General features: G+C 37.2%; 1 protein-coding gene across 1 annotated transcript; it reads left to right on the plus strand.

Moving 5' to 3' along the window:
* The first annotated feature begins 466 nt into the window (after positions 1-466).
* Positions 467-2,837, plus strand: NRPB11 (DNA-directed RNA polymerase, RBP11-like protein). The gene is made up of 5 exons (XM_086580989.1): positions 467-625; positions 725-814; positions 903-981; positions 1,199-1,294; positions 2,452-2,837. The coding sequence occupies exons 1-5, from the start codon at positions 573-575 to the stop codon at positions 2,482-2,484; spliced, it is 351 nt and encodes a 116-aa protein (XP_086437115.1). The 5' UTR covers positions 467-572; the 3' UTR covers positions 2,485-2,837.
* Positions 2,838-17,788: the final 14,951 nt, after the last annotated feature.

Consider the following 17,788-nt stretch of genomic DNA (forward strand, 5'->3'; position numbering starts at 1 on the left):
ATCGATATATTAGGATATTGTGTAGTATGCTTATGACTACTAAGGGTGTGTTTGTTATGATGGAAACACTATGGAAAGGAAAGGAAAAAAATAAGAGTGGTCCACTTTTTCCATAGTTTTTAAGGCGTTTGTTTACCCATGGAAAAAGGAAATATGCTTTTCCATATGGAAACAAAATCATAGAAATGGAAAAGATTTTGTGTCCTTAGCTAACCCCTAAAAATTTTGTGGAAAGGAAAGGAAAAAAAATAGATATATATGGTTTACTACTAATACACCCATGACCCAACAATACAATTATTCCTTTCCATAGCTTTTGCAAACAAACATGATTATTCCTTTCCCTAGTTTTTACTTTCCTTTCCCCAATTTACCAAACACATACCATTTAAAATTATTTCATTTTCATTCCATTCCATAGTGGACCATCCATTTTATTTCTTTTCTTTTCCATTAGTTAAAATTTAACAAACACACCCTTATATTTATAACTGACTCCTCTAGCCGTTTAGCCTAATTTTCTGTTTTTTTCCACAAACCAAAAAAAGTGAGCAGAGCAGAGAAGAAGAAGAATGAATGCTCCAGATCGTTACGAACGCTTCGTTGTTCCTGATGGAACTAAGAAGTAAAGTCTAAAACTTTACACATCTTTGTTTCTTTTCACTGTTTTTTTTAAAAAAATTATTTGTTTGGTTTAATTATGAGAAATAATATTTTGTTACAGAGTTTCATATGAGAGAGACACCAAGATAATCAATGCAGCTTCATTCACCGTTGAAAGAGAAGATCACACTATTGGAAACATTCTTCGAATGTGAGCATTACCCATTTCCCAAGATTTGATCTTTTTTATCTCAAAGTATGTTTTTTTTTAATTGATTTCATTTGAATTGTTTGTGCAGGCAATTGCACAGAGACCCAAATGTTCTTTTTGCTGGGTATAAGCTTCCCCACCCTCTTCAGTACAAAATCATTGTTAGGGTTAGTCCTGCTACTCATTCTCTCTCTTAGGCTTTATATTTGTTCTGGGGGTGTATAGGTAATTTAGCTACATGTCTGAAGTCATTGTTTAGTTGCAGTGCTAATGTTATGCGCATTGCTTGGAGGTTTTTGTTCAGACTGAATGAGATGTACTAGTTATGTCTTTGTTGAGATAGATGTGAATAGGGTTGTGAATGTTGTACTTTGTATTTTGCAGATACACACCGCCAGCCAATCTTCGCCAATGCAGGCTTATAATCAGGCCATCAATGATTTGGACAAGGAACTGTCTCACTTGAAGGGTGTTTTTGAGGTATGATTCTTTTCTTTTCGGATTCCTTGTGTTTAGTGTTTACGAATTTGTATAGTAATTTATTTGTACTTAATGAGTTCATCTCACGAAATGTCTTTTTGCTAAATTTTCAAATGTTATATGACCAAAGCAATTAGGAATTTTGGAAACCTGGCAAGTAATCTCACTGTTAGGGTTGCAATATCCAATATGGTCATAGGTGTCAAGGTTGAGCATTTGGGCTAGGCATCCCTGCTCGCCCATAGGAGGTAGTGGCAGCACTTATAGGCCAGGGCGCCAGGCACAAGTGTTAAGGGCAAGCCTGACACTGCATTGCCTTCATGACTAAGTGCATTTTCCGTAAACATCCTAGGGTCTGGCCAGTGGACCACTGATCACATTCAAAATGTTAATTTCAGGTCTGTTCGAGGCATAAACTTTTGGAGGTTTTCTCAACCTGCAATGCCAACTGCCTAACTCTAACTCCTTTGTCATGTTCTCATATATCTCTGCTTTATATAGATCCCAAATAGAAAAATGAGTGATACCTGTAGGCTATAGTTGAAGCATCGTTCACTTGTAGTTTAAGCAACAGTGAACAATATTTTCTCTTACCAAAAAATGGTGTTTGGGGGAACTCTGATGTTGATGCACTGTATGCCAATTAGCAATTTCTAAAATGATGGGGTGGATTACAGTACGGAATGTATGGAAGATTTTTGGTCTGGGGCTCTGGACCACGTATCAGTGTGTTATTTGTTGAACTGATTGTTCAAAATAAGCCATCTGGTTGGAGACATGCAAACAAACACACAATCAAAATTGATTGGTTAATCTAAGCCATCTGGAGCAGAGTCACAAATGAAGTGGCTAAAGAACACCACACTTTTTTGGGTACTAAACTGCTTGTATGCTTTTATAACTGAGGTATTGAGACTCTTCACAAATGGTAATGAAAAGCAGGGTTAGTGACTTGTTGTCTTGATGTTTATGCTGTAGGTGGCTGCATGACTATGATAGTTCTCTCGTTTTCTGATATTATTAGTGTATTTCATTTTATTTGTTTGTAATATTTAGTGTGTTTGCTTCTAAGATCTTATAGTATGATTCTATTTACAAAATGCAACAGCCACCAACACAGCCTAATGCTGGTTTCTTATGAATAATCTGATGTACAGGAAGAGGTTTTGAAGCATTCAAGGGACTTCTAGGCGAGTCTACATTTGGCTGTTTTGGGTCCACTCAACGTTGTAGGTATTATCAAAGAAGAGGAAAGCAATGAATCTGCTCCTAACAAACCTTGTATTATGTGTAATGTACAGATTGCAAGTGTCAGTACTGTATTTTAAATTTCTGGAGTTCAGAGAGTAGAGAAGTTTTTCTAGTATGAAAAAAGATTAAGAGGTCAATGTAGTGGAGTGTGTCTATTAAATCCCAGTGGTTAAATAGTGACTTGTGCTTCATTTACAATGCAGCTTCCTAACGTTAGCAGTTAGCACCCTTTTGGAGTATGGACTTTTATTTCATGTGGTACTTTGAAGTTTGAACAATTAGCTTTGTGGGACTCTGTTGTTTAACTGTAACTAATATTTAGTCAGGTAAAGCTTTAACATGGTACTTGACATCCACCAATGGCTCTGCCGTGTTATTGCTATGGAAGGTGTTCTAACCTAAAACATAAAAGCTTGTATCCTTTTTGTGCTCAACGAAAATTTTGACTTGCAGAGAACTGTGCTAAGGACTTCCAAGTGGGCAGTGCTGCACGCCTGCACGTACAAATTTGCAGTGGACTTGATCCAAACAAATTTTGATTTGAATGCACAAAGATGGTTTTAAAATGGATAATTGTCTCGAAATAAAGGGCACATTGCAGAGGGAAGACGAAAACGAAATCGGAAACAAAATAAGTATGTGTTTGTACATAGAATGTGGACATGTGGCAACAGCATGTCCACATTCTATGTACAAAATAAGTAAGAGCAAGTCCAAGGGTAAATATCTGAGTAATAGCAAGGGGTGGGGGGGGGGGGGGTTTAAATTTGGAAGGAGTTAAAAACTTAGTCAAAGTTAAGACTTTCGCTAGCACTGTCATAATAAGTTTCGGGAGTTGCTATAATAAGTTCCGAGAGACGGACGACGTAGTTTTATGTATAGACAGTAGAAACTATATCGTCCGTATCCCATTTTAATTAAATGGACGGACGGAAGAAATTTTGCCGTCTGTACCTGTCAGACGCAAAAACTGGCAAATCTCATTCTTCTTTTCATATACAAACTCACTCCACTTCATTCCATTAATTTCATTCCATTCCAAACCATTTCGTTCATACAATAGAGACAACAATCCACACATATAATTCAACTAAACAAAATTTATTCATTAAATGAATATGATTCAATTCATTCAACTAAATAAAATCCATATAAGTAAATCAAAACACACATAAAAACAAATTATAAACTAATTTCCACTCGAACCCTCGCCAGCTTGCCTCTTCTTTGATTTACTCGCTCGTCGTAATTCTCGCAATGTCAGTTCTAGCACTTGCGTTTCTAACTCCGTGACTCTATCATGTGTCTTTTTCTTCTCTTCTCTCTTCGCTACTAAATAATGATAGTATTCGTCGGTTGTAGTCATAAATGAATCGCAAATTTCATGCATCATTAGCTGAGACTTGGCATATCGCGCTCTAAGTGTAGCCTACAAAAAAAATCAATAACTTTAAGAAAAATCATCACTATAAACCAAATATAATTCAAATTTCAAAATATAAACTAAATACTAACCTCATCTAGAGTGTCAAAATCCGGGACAAAGTTCGGAAGATAACTTTGATTAACATGAGGTATCCGTATGGCGACATGCATTCCCTAAGATGTAATTATGTCATAGCTCCATGGGTTATCCGGATCGGAAGGAGCTAGAACAAACTACTCGTAAGGACATTAAGATGAAGAATAAGGCTCAGCAGGGTGTGGGATATGCAAATCACTTCTAATAGCCTTATGTCCCACAAAGTCCATGTTAGCAGGCAATATAAGACCCCTTGAGACGCAATCCCAGTAACTATCGTAGTCACCATTCACATCTAAATATATATAGAGAAGCTTGTGGCCACAAGTCTTCATGCATTCTAAGATAGGACTTCCACTGATTGGCTCTTCCCAATGGACACATATTCTCCGGAGGAGGGTGTAGGATGAAAGGTGTCCCAATGATTTGGTGCCAACACCTATCGCCCAGGTATCACACGATGATACCTCCAAACTCAAAGATGATTCGGCGCATTGTAAGATTATACAAACAACATACACGGTGAATCGCCTCATGTAACAAAACATCATCCATGGTATCTCCCTCCATATCATCAACATTTAATTCCATATATCGAGTATGAAACCATGGTGTCCACTGTATCGCCAATGTCGACCTAGTCTCAAGTTGGTTACGATCTAAGTGAATGTTGTGGCGTCCTTGACCAGTTCGACGATCTTTAAAGTCAATCATCCATGCTCTAATCCGTTGGACGATATCACGGTCCATGTTCGGTCTCAGAAGACGAGCCATGGTAGGTACGTACTCATGTCACCAATACTATCATAAAAACAAATATCAAAATCAAACGTATACGTAATTTAAAAATTATAATACTATCATAAAGTAATAATACTAAAAATTTATAACTTACTTGTAAAAGAGGGGTGAAGCCACCACATTGATCCTCCGCAACATTAGCTGTGACTCGGCACGCTTAATCAAACGCGTAAATCAAAGTTCCAAACATAACACCACCCCAATCATACTGATGCATGTAATATAACGAAACAAAACACTCTATCCAACCTAATCTCAAGGAACTATCACCCATGGAGAAGAAACACTACGTGATTAAGTAAAAATAGAATGCTCTCAAATATCTCTCCCGATCTGTACCCGTCGGGCACTAACCTTTGTCACTCTCTTTCGTCTTCTCCATGAACGTATTCACAAAAAAGGATGTTAGCCCAATGCTCTGGCCTTATATTCGTCCATTTTTGTTGTGCATAATCAAAAGTCGCGAAACTATGCCATAATAAGTTCCGGTAGACGGACGACATAGTTTTTGCCGTCTATTGGTTATTTATATACATACGGCAGAAACTATGCCGTTCATATCCCATTTTAATTAAATGGACGGACGGCAGAAACTCTGCCGTCATTACCTACCATACGCAAAAACTGCCAAATCTCATTATTCTTTTTATATACAAACTCACTCCACTTCATTCAATTCCAATCCATTTCGTTCATACAATAGAGACAACAATCCACACATATAATTCAACTAAACAAAATTCATTAATTAAACAAATATGATTCAATTCATTCAACTAAACAAAATCCATATAAGTAAATCAAAACATATATAAAAACAAATTCTAAACTAATTTCCGCTCGAACCCTCGCCAGTTTGCCTCTTCTTTGATTTACTCGCTCGTAGTGATTCTCACAATGTTCGTTTTAGCACCTGCGCTTCTAAGTCCGCGACTCTATCATGTGTCTTTTTCTTCTCTTCTCTCTCGGCCACCAAATAATGATAGTATTCGTCGGTTGTAGTCATAAATAAATCGCGCAACTCATGTATCATTAGCTGCGACTCGGCATATCGCGCTCTAAGTGTAGCCTACAAAAAAATCAAAAACTTTAAGGAAAAGCATCACTATAAACCAAATATAATTCAAGTTTCAAAATATAAACCAAATACTAACCTCATCTAGAGTGTCAAAATCCGGGACAAAGTTCGGAAGATAACTTTGATCAACATGAGGTATAGGTATGGCGACATGCATTCCCTAAGATGTAACTATGTCATAGCTCCATGGGTTATCCGGATCGAAAGGAGCTGGAACAAACTACTCGTAAGGACCTTAAGATGAAGAGTAAGGCTCAACAGGGTGTGAGATACACAAAACACTTCTAATAGCCTTATGTCCCACAAAGTCCATGTTAGCAGCTCTGTACATGTTAGCAGGCAATATAGGACCCCTTGAGACGCAATCCCAGTAACTATCGTAGTCACCATTCACATTTAAATATATATAGATAAGCTTGTGGCCACAAGTCTTCATGCATTCTAAGATAGGACCTCCACTGATTGGCTCTTCCCAATGGGCACATATTCTCCGGAGGAGGGTGTATGATGAAAGGTGTCCCAATGATTTGGTGCCAACACCTATCGCCCATGTACCACACGATGATACCTCCAAACTCAAAGACGATTCGGCGCATTGTAAGATTATTCGAACGACGTACACAGTGAATCACCTCACGTAACCAAACATCATCCATGGTATCTCCCTCCATATCATCAACATTTAATTCCATATATCGAGTATGAAATCATAGTGTCCACTGTATCGCCAATGCCGACCTAGTCTCAAGTTGGTTACAATCTAAGTGAATGTTGTGGTGTAATTGACTAGTTCAACAGTTTTAAAGTCATTCATCCATGCTCTAATCTGTGGGACGATATCACGGTCCATGTTCGGTCTCAGAAGAGAAGCCATGGTAGGTGTACTCATGCCACCAATACTATCATAAAAACAAATATCAAAATCAAACTTGTACGTAATTTAAAAATTATAATACTATCAAAAAGTTATAATACTAGAAATTTATAACTTACTTGTAAAAGAGGGGTGAAGCCACCACATTGACATTCCGCAACATTAGCTATGACTAGGCACGCTTGATCCAACGCGTAAATCAAAGCTCCAAACATAGCAGCACCCCAATCATACTGATGCATGTAATCTAACCAAACCAAATACTCTATCCAACCTAATCTCAGTGAACTATCACCCGTGGAGAAGAAACACTGCGTGATTAAGTAAAAATATAATGCTCTCAAATATCTCTCCCGATCTGTACCCTTCGGGCACCAACCTTTGTCACTCTCTTTTGTCTTCTCCATGAACTCATTCACAAAAAAGGAGGGTTTCATACCCCCTTTAGCCCAATGCTCCGCCTTATATTCTTCCATTTTTTATATGTATAATCGAAAGTCGTGAACTGACCTTCTCCAAACATAACGACATTTCCCCTTCCTGCGCTCATTCTCGTGAGCATAGTAACATCCATTGGAGTGATGCCTATCTCGCCTTATGGAAAGTGGAAAGTGTGAGTTGTATTTCACCACCGCTCAATCAAAGCGTATATCAAACCACGATCAGCATTTTGATAACCACATCGAAACAATGACGCAAACGGAGATTGTAAATTTTCATTTCTTATGCCTTCAAAACAATCTCCTTTTGCAACCATTATCTTTCACCAATTGTTCACAAATGCCCAACAACACCGCAATTTCATCCCCCTCCCTAAACATTTATTCAAAACATTTATTCATTAAAATTAAAGAAAATACAAATTATGATGTTAAAGAAATCAAATTTAACGGTCAAATACTTACCATATTTACACAATGAGAGATGTGAGTTTCCAGGTTTCTAGCCAATGTAGCATGTGTTAGTGGATCAACTGGGTATGGAAATTCAATTACTAGAGGGTTTTGCAAATTATAGACTTCATCGACGTTTTCATCCTCATCGACGATTAACGCTGACGTCGACTCTTGTGTCAATCTATTAATTGATTTTTGACCGAAAAATCGTTTATCCTTGTTACTCATTTTGCATGACACCTGCAATTCAATCAACAATATCCTCTTTATAACTTCAATTTAAACAAAACACACAATTTCAAACTAACATTCATCAATTCCAACATTCTAATTCAATCACAATTCAATTCAATTCTAAAATCAACATTCAATTCAATTCTAAAATCGAAACAATCACAATTCAATTCAATTTAATTCAATCACAATTCAATTCAATTCAATCACAATTAACATTTCTAAAATCGAATTTCAATAGGAGATAGTGAAACTTACGAGTATTGAGCACAAAAAGGAGTGATTGAGGAATGAAGGAGTGAATTGTTTTTGTTTTTTGGTTTTTGGGAGTGAGGAGAGAAGAGGAGTGAGGGATTGAGGAATTGAATGAGTGAATTGAGAAGAGATTCATGTGTTATAGCATCTGGAGTGTACAAACATCAGAGTTTATGCCGTCTGTTACAATTTAACATACGGACGGCAGAAACTCTGCCATCCGTATCCCGAACTTAACAGCTGCTAAAAGTTCCTATTGAACTGGTTTTTCGAATTTAGGCTGCCAAATTTGGCTGGGGCTGCTAAAGGGCCTATGTGGCACATTTTAGCAGCCCATTATAGTTGCTCCCCATTGGACTTGCTCTAACAACTAATACCAGTCAAGTCTGATGCTAAGTTATGCACTAAACACGGATCTTACTATAATGCTTTAGCTCCCTAACTATCAAGAAGTAATATGAGTATCTCGAGAAAAATACATTTTATTAATGGTGCTGACGTAAGCTAACATTCCTCAAAACTTTTAAGATTTGAGACATGAAAAATGAAAAATATTGGAGAGAATCCCAAATTTTAAATATTTTCCCTTTCCAGCGTAACAAAAACAGTCTCTTGATAAACCAATCAATCAACCCCTCATTTTTCATAACACAAAATAAAAAATAAAAAAACACCATACCACTCTTCTTCTTCTTCATCAGCAATAATGGAAACTGACACCAAGTGAAACCCATTTCCCATTTGATAGGTAAGTGTGAAGCCTGATTGATAAGTCAATTAAAGCAACAACTCAATTCAAAGTGAATGAGTGGCCACCGCCAAATTAAGCTTGTCAACAAAGGAGACTCTTTGTAAATGCAAATCACAAAAAGCATGGAGACAACAAGCCTTAAATTGTGGATTCAAAATAGTTTGCAACTATTGCAGAGGGGATTTAGAGGCCTATAAATGAGTGATTTGATTCATTATTTAAAACACGATTCAGAGAGAAAGAATCAGTAGTCTTGAGTGATTTTGTGTTTTAGTTTCATTAAGGAAACCAAAACTTAGAGAGTAAGAGACAGAGAGCTTTGTAAGGGCTTATCTTCTTTAATAAGAGAAATTGGTGTGCTCTTGAGGACGTAGGCAAATTGCCGAACCTCGTAAATTCTTGTTGTTGTCATAATTTCGTCGCATTCATTTAAATTCTCTTGCAACGTTCTTGTCACATTGCTTCCAAGATTCTATTTATTTTCGGGGTTGTTTCGTTTACACCCTAACAATTGGTATCAGAGCGGTTAGTTTCTAATTAAGAAGAAATTATATTTCTTGCTTAGTTGGAGTGGGAGCAATGGCTACAGACGAAGGGAAGTTAAAAATGGAGAAGTTCAATGGCTCGAACTTCGGGTACTGGAAGATGTAAATAGAAGACTACCTTTATCAAAAGGATCTTTATCTTCCACTTGGCGAAAAACCAACAGACATAGCACAAGATAAATGGAATGTACTTGACAGAAAAGCACTCGACACTATTTGACTATCGCTCACAAAATCAATTGCTTTCAATATTGCAACGGAGAAGACGACGGCGTTTCTCATGGCTGCCCTATCAAAGATGTACGAGTAACCCTCAACAACAAACAAGGTGCATCTTATTAAAAAGTTATTTATTTTAAAGATGCATGAAGGAGGATCTTTCGCAGAACATCTAAACGAGTTTAACACGGTGACTTCTCAACTTTCGTCAATTGAAATAATGTTCAGCGACGAGATTAGAGCCTTGTTGGTTCTAAGTCAAATGCCCGAGAGTTGGGCAGGTATGGTAACAACTATTAGTAGCTCTACCGGGAAGTTAAAGTTGGAATTCAACAGTGTGGTAAGTTTGATTATGATAGAAGAAATCAGAAAACAAGCTACTGGGGAGTCTTCAGGTATTGCGTTAAATGTTGAAAGCAGAGGGAGAATCTCACAGAGCAGTTTGGGTCACGGTGGATCCAAACCCAAGAGGGGCAAGTCGAAGTCAAGAAAACCGAAAGGTGTATGTTGGGATTGTGGCAAGAAAGGCCATTATACTAACGAATGTTGATCTCCAAATAGGGAAGCTGAGAAGGATCACGGAGCAAATATTGTTGTTGAGGATGCCTTAATTTGCTCTATGGAGAGCAAAGCCGAGTCCTGGGTGTTGGACTTTGGTGATTCATTCCATGCCACTGCACACAAAGAGTTCTTTGAGAACTATGTACTTGGTGATCTTGGAAAGGTATATCTAGGAGATGACCAACCATGCAATATCATCAAAAAAGGTGATATACATATCAAGCTAAATGGGTTTGTATGGAGATTGAAGGAAGTTAGGAACATAATTGACTTAAGGAGAAATCTAATCTTAGTAGGGCAACTTGCAAATGAAGGTTATATTACAACCTTTGCAAATGATGCCTGGAAGGTTTCGAATGGTGCAAGGATAGTTGCACATGGCCAGAAAGACGATACTCTCTACTTGACCACAAATGCATGTGGTTCCATTGCAGTGACTCATAGCAAGGATGATCCAAACCTATGGCACAGAAGGCTTGGGCACATGAATGAGAAAGGATTAAAAATCCTACACTCAAAGGGAAAGCTATCTGGTGTACAATCTATTGAGATTGACATGTGTGAAGATTGCATCTTGGGGAAGCAGAAAAGAGTAGGTTTTCAGAAAGTCAGAAAAACTTTGAAAAGCCATAAGCTTGAGTTAGTTCATACTGATGTTTGGGGGCCAGCTATTGTGGCCTCAATTGGTAGGAAGTCTTACTTCGTCACCTTTATCGATGACTGCACAAGGAAAGTCTGGGTCTATTTCATTAGACAAAAGTCGAGGTCTTCGCCGTGTTCAAAGTTTGGAAAGTTATGGTAGAAAATCAAACAGGGTGAAGCTAAAATGCTTGCAGTCTGATAATGGAGGAGAATATGGCGACAAAGAGTTCAAAGCATTTTGTTCTTCCAGTGGGATAATGATGGAAAAGACTATTCCAGGGACACCTCAACAGAATGGTGTTGCAAAAAGAATGAACAGAACTTTGACAGAGCATGCTAGAAGCATGCGTATTCACGCTGGATTGCCAAAACAATTATGGGTGGAGGCAATCAGTACAACAACTTACTTGGTGAATCATGGACCATCAGTTCCATTGGATTTTGGAATTCCATAGGAAGCTTGGAGTGGAAATGAGGTAAAACTTTCACACTTGAAAAGTTTTTGGTTGTATTTCCTATGTACATATTAGTGACAATGCTAGGGGCAAGCTGGACCCCAAGTTCTTGAAATTCACATTTATTGGATATGGCATCGACAAGTTTGGTTCGCTTTTGGGACTACAAAACCGGAAAATCATAAGAAGCAGATATGTGGTATTCAATGAGAAGATGATGTACAAAGACAGAAATGATACACAACTCAGTGATACTGAATATGTTGAGTTAGAAGACCTCGAAGTTAGTCGTCATATATAACAACAAGAAGTTGTTGAGGTTCCTCGACTAGATGACACAAATGGTAATGTTAGGATGCAACACCACATAATCCAATTCCTGCCCCTGAACCTAGAAATTCATCTAGGCCACCTGTGCCGAGCACGAGGTATCTGTCATATATTTATGTCCACTTCTTGTTGCTTACTAATGGTGGTGAACCCAATGCTATGATGAAACATTAGAGGTAGAGGATGCAAGCAAGTGGGAGCTAGCTATACAGGATGAGATGGAATCTCTCATCTCGAACTAGACTTGGGAGTTGACTGAACTACCCATGGGAAAACGGGCTCTACATAACAAGTGGGTTTAAAGAGTTAAGGAAGAACATGATGGGAGTAAGCGGTACAAGGCCAGATTGGTAGTCAAAGGTTTTCAATAGAAGGAAGGCATCGACAACACGAAAATTTTCTCCTTAGTTGTGAAGCTAACCACTATCATAGTGGTGTTGAGTATTGTGGCTGCAGAAGACTTGTATCTTGAGCAGCTTGATATGAAGACTGCATTTCTCCATGGCAATTTAGAGGAAGAGATTTACATGCAGCAACCACAGGGTTACTCAATTCATGGCAAAGAGAAAATGGTTTGCAAGCTCAGAAAGAGCTTGTATGGACTAAAGCAAGCTCCGAGATAGTGGTATAAGAAGTTCAACAACTTTATGCACAGTAATGGCTACAACCGGTGCAATGCAGATCATTGCTGCTACTTCAAGAAGTTTGACACCAGCTATATCATCCTTTTACTCTATGTGGATGACATGTTGGTGGCAGGGTCAAACATGAAAGAAAAAATGAACTTGAAGAAGAAACTAACAAATGAGTTTGCTATGAAGGATTTGGGAGCTGCCAAACAGATTCTTGGAATGAGAATCAACATGGACAGAGCAAATGGGACACTGAAGCTGTCTCAAACAAAGTATGTTGAAAAAGTTCTAAAATGTTTCAACATGAGTGATGCTAAACCAGTTAGCACACCCTTGGCTAGTCATTTCAGGCAGTGTTATCAGACCTAGCCTGGAGGTCAACCCGGTGAAGGGGCTGGATCACTGGGTTAGTGGTTGGACCAATGGTTCATTGGTTGGACTAGTGGGTCATTATTTTGACTATATAGTATATATATTTATACATAACCAATAATCAGTAATAGTTGAGTGATAAGTTGGCATATCTTGATGTGTGTAAGTTGATTGATGTGCTTGGGAACCAAGGTTCGAGACTGCCCACAAACAATTTAATTTTGAATTCTAAAAATACCACAGTAAGCAGATTGGTTCGGCCCGCTAGTTAACCGTCTGATTTAGCCAGGTTAATAAAAAACCGCTTGAGCTAACCGGTTCAGCACTGGGTTAAATGCTTAACCGATCTAATTATCAACTCAGCCCGGTTAGGGGACCGGTTTACGGGTTAAACCACCAGGCCGGGTCGGGTCTGATAACACTGATTTCAAGTTATCCAAGGAGCAGTCGCCAAAGACAAAGCAGGAAAAAGAATTTATGGCAAAGGTGCCATACGCATTAGCTATCGACAGTCTAATGTATGTTATGGTCTGTACCAGACCAGACATTACCAATGCAGTGGGAGCAGTAAGCCGATTTATGAGCAATCCGGAAAGACATCACTGGGATGTAGTGAAGTGGATTCTCAGGTACTTAAGAGGTACCAACGATATGTCTTTATGCTTTGGTCAAGGTGACAGTTTACTACAGGGTTATGTAGACACTGACTTAGCTGGTGAAATTGATCATCGTCGGAGCACTACTAGGTATGTGTTCACTATGGGTTCCACCACAGTAAGTTGGGTCATTCAACTACAAAAGATTGTAGCTCTATTGACTACAGAGGTTGAGTATGTCGCAGTCACAGAACATGGCAAGGAGACAATTTGGTTGCAAGGTTTTTTAGAGGAATTGGGTAAGGAACAAGAGAATAGCACATTATACAATGATAGTCAAAGTACAATTCATCTTGCGAAAAACTCGACGTTTCACTCAAGGACGAAGCACATAGACCGGAGGTACCATTTCATTCGTACATTTCTGGAAGATGGTACTCTAAAACTTGAGAAGATTCAGGGGAGTAAGAACCCATCTGACATGTTGACCAAGATGATCACAATTGACAAAATGAAGTTGTGTTCAACTTCAGTAGGTCTTTAAGCTTGAAGATTGTGGAAAGATGATTTGGTTTCAGTCTCTAAGTGGGAGATTGATAGGTAAGTGTGAAGCCTAATTGATAAGTCAATTAAACCAGAACTTCAATTCAAAGTGAATGAGTGACCACCACCAAATTAAGCTTGTCAACAAAGGAGACTCTTTGTAAATGCAAATCACAAAAAACATGGAGACAACAAGCTTTGAATTGTGGATTAAAATAGTTTGCAACCTATTTGCAACTATTGCAGAGGGGATTTAGAGGCCTATAAATGAGTGTTTTGATTCATTCTTTAAAACACGATTTAGAGAGAAAGAACCAGTAGTCTTGAGTGATTTTGTGTTTTGGTTTCATTAAGGAAACCAAAACTTAGAGAGTAAGAGACAGAGAGCTTTGTAAGGGCTTATCATCTTTAATAAGAGAAATTGGTGTGCTCTTGAGGACGTAGGCAAATTGCTGAACCTCGTAAATTCTTGTTGTTGTCATAATTTCGTCGCATTCATTTAAATTCTCTTGTAACGTTCTTGTTACATTGCTTCCAAGATCATATTTATTTTCGAGGTTGTTTCATTTACACCTTAACACCATTCGCTGTTCCCAGTCTTCAAAATGAGTCAAATGTGATAAAGATCAAGTCTTTGGACTCTTAAAGACGTGTCACCAGGTAAATTGATTTGTTGTGCTTTCGTTTGTTAATTTTATCTAATTTATTGATTGGTTGATGTAGTGTCGACAAAGAACATCTCGTTTTATAATAACCCTATTTTCATTCCCATTTTTATTAAATATATATAAAGTTAAATAATAATAATAATAGAAAGAAAAAAAAAAGGGATAAACATTAGAAAGAGATAAGGTAAAGAGAATAAACCCCATTTCCTATTTTTAAGGGGTTTTTGAAAAAAAAAAAAAAAAAAGGAGGGGGGAGGGGGGGGGGGGGTATTTTACACGGAGTTCACACGTAGAGTTTAATTTACACACAGAAAATAAAATAAAAATTGAGTTTTTCACATAAAGGAGAATGAATGATTCTTGCTGGAAATCTACTGATAAATAGCTGCCAGAGCGTATCACGAGTGAATAATCATTCTTTTCTATACCCATTTTTAGTGTATGATTGGATGTTCTTAAAATCTATAAATTTGAGTAGTTAGAGAATTGTCTATTGATTTTTACATATGGATTCTAAGGGATTTTTGTGTATGATATGCAATAGGTATGTTGTTAGTGAACTTAAAGTAAATTGGGAATTTAATATATTGGTGTTGGTCTACTGTGGAATTACTTACAAATCCTTGTACGTGGGTAAATGAATTGGAGTTTGGCCTATCATTGATCATTAGATTTATATTGATGTTTGTATTTTCTACACCTCTTGCTTGTAAATAGTGTACTAATCTTGAAAGAGTTCTAAACAAATTGATGTTGCGCATACGTTGAGTTTATTGTTTTGGTGTCATTAATATGGATTTAAATACTTAAGATTTCTTTTTGGTAAATGTTAAATACAGATTCGCTTGGGAGAGTTGTTGTCGATTACCTTTGCCTCAATTTAGAGCTGGGATAGTGTATACCTCTTTTTTATGAGGACTTAGTCTAAACATCAAAGGATAAGTTCAACGGGTCCTTAGTCTGTATGCATCAAGTCTCTAATTGAATGTGTATGTGAAAAGTTATGATGTCGATAAGTTACACAGTTAGAAATCTGTGTTTAGAAAATCAGGATCTATGTCTGTTTTAGAACCGTATTTTAACCTAGTTAGAATCAGATTCAGACTCTCGCCAAAACATGAAAGAGTGAGTTTTCTGAGTCTTCTTTCCAACCCAATTGGACTCGACGCATTCCAAGGTCTATAGAGACAGCTATGATGTCGGGAAATTTGGTTGACAGAAAATAGTGTGTCAGAAATCAGTTTCTTTGCACTATGTTCAAGTACAGTTTTAAAATAGTTAGGGTGAGAGTTAGAATTTTTATAAAACATAAAAAAGTAAGATATGGAAGTCTGCTTTCTATTCCAATTGGCCTCATCACATTCGAAGGCCTGTGAAATTAATTATGATGTTTGGAAATTTGACTGGCAGAAAATAGTGCGTCAGAAATCAGTTTCTTCGCACTGTGTTAGAGCCTAGTTTTGGCACATTTAGAATGAGATTGGGTATTTTTGTAAAACATAAGAAAGTAAGTTCTGTGTGTTAGCTTTTCAACGCAAAAAAGACTTGATGCATTTGAACACCTGTGGAAAGCGTTGTGTCATTCGGAAGATAGTCCGTCAGAAATTTAGTTTGCTAAATATTAGGATTTTTACCATTTTTTACCTAAGTTTTCTTCTAGATGGGCTGAGGTTGGGACTTCGAGTTCTACATGAAAAAGTATATCTACATACCTTAGTTTCTAAATAATTAAGTTACATGTCATTTGGATGAATGTAGGAAAAACTATAGCATTGACTATGTGGCTGATAAGAACTACGAAGGCTTGATTCCAATCTTGAAAGATTTGGATACATAGGCAGCTTTGAGCAAAAGTGCAGCCACTACACTACACTATATTATATATTGGTTATTAGTTATTAGTTATTAGTTATTGTGATAACTATATGTGTATAAACTTAGTACTTAATTGTGTACGTGATTGTGTTGTTTAAAATGTATTCACGAGACATTTAACTAATACGTTATTCCTGATTGAACATTTTGATATATATGATTTATATAATTGATAATGAGGTGAGTTGATTAGTTATTGTGTTTAGAATCTTTATTAATGATTCTATTGCTTGAGACGATGTTTATTTTATAATTTAATGAAAATATTATAATAAATGAGAACTCTTGAGTGTTAAAATCCGGTGTAAAAGTGTCCAGTGAAAATTTAATATGTCGCCCACATCTTTAGATCTCTCCATGCCTCTTTGATGAAAAGAAATTAAAAGAAATATTTATGACTAATGATGTCATGTGAAAAACCGCCTTAGAGAGGAACTAAGGCATTCGCCTTGCAGGTTGGTTGTATTCCTTGAATGTAGGTCTGTATTCCTTAAATGTGGCAGGAATGACCTAAAGTATTCATTGAATGTGCCAGGAATGACCTAAGGTATTCATTGAATGTGCCATATATGACCTGTTAGTATTAGGATGGGTATTCCTTGAATGTGTCGGGAATGACCCAAGATATTCATTGAATGTGCTATGAATGACCTGTGAGTATTATGATGGGTATTCCTTGAATATGGCGGGAATGACCCAAAGTATTCATTGAATGTGCCATGAATGACCTGTGAGTATTATGATGGGTATTCCTTGAATATGGCGGGAATGACCCAAGGTATTCATTGAATGTGTCATAAATGACCTGTGAGTATTATGATGGGTATTCCTTGAATGTGGCGGGAATCACCCAAGGTATTCATTGAATGTGCCATGAATGACCTGATATTTTGTTATGTCCAAAAGAGGCTTTGTGATTATGTGTATGGAAAGCCCAGAGATGGATGTGACTCACAAGTTACGAGTTTACAAGATGAAAGTATGTTTCCTGGAGGCGATATCCCGCTTGGGACATATGTCTTATAGTGGTACTCGATGTGAGTGAGGCACACGGATATGTGTAATTTGACAAATGTGTGTAGTGAAAATCGTGGAGTAGGAACTAAAGGTTGGGCTGTGTCTTTTAATAAATGAGTCAACAAGATAATTAATAAGCAAAGTAAAATATTGATTTTTCGTGTGATAGAGTTATTGTATATGATGTATATGATTTCTTATGAGAAATGTTTACGTGGTTTGTATGAGTTGATACTCACAAGAGATGAATGTACTCCTTGGGTGTGATATTTCTCCATTCTCATAAGTAAACGAGTGGTTTTTAAGTAAAAGTATATGAATTGTGTGATGTTATGGATGTGAGGTGTGATTGTGAATAATATTAGTAAATGATTGTG

The sequence above is a fragment of the Coptis chinensis genome, chromosome 8 (genome assembly GCF_015680905.1).
Source record: "Coptis chinensis isolate HL-2020 chromosome 8, ASM1568090v1, whole genome shotgun sequence".
Lineage (NCBI taxonomy): Eukaryota > Viridiplantae > Streptophyta > Magnoliopsida > Ranunculales > Ranunculaceae > Coptis > Coptis chinensis.

Coding starts and splice junctions, on each gene's coding strand:
- NRPB11 (XM_086580989.1), top strand. CDS start 573: ATGAATGCTCCAGATCGTTACGAACGCTTCGTTGTTCCTGATGGAACT. Junction 626..724: donor GTTCCTGATGGAACTAAGAA/GTAAAGTCTAAA, acceptor ATTTTGTTACAG/AGTTTCATATGAGAGAGACA. Junction 1,295..2,451: donor ACTTGAAGGGTGTTTTTGAG/GTATGATTCTTT, acceptor TCTGATGTACAG/GAAGAGGTTTTGAAGCATTC.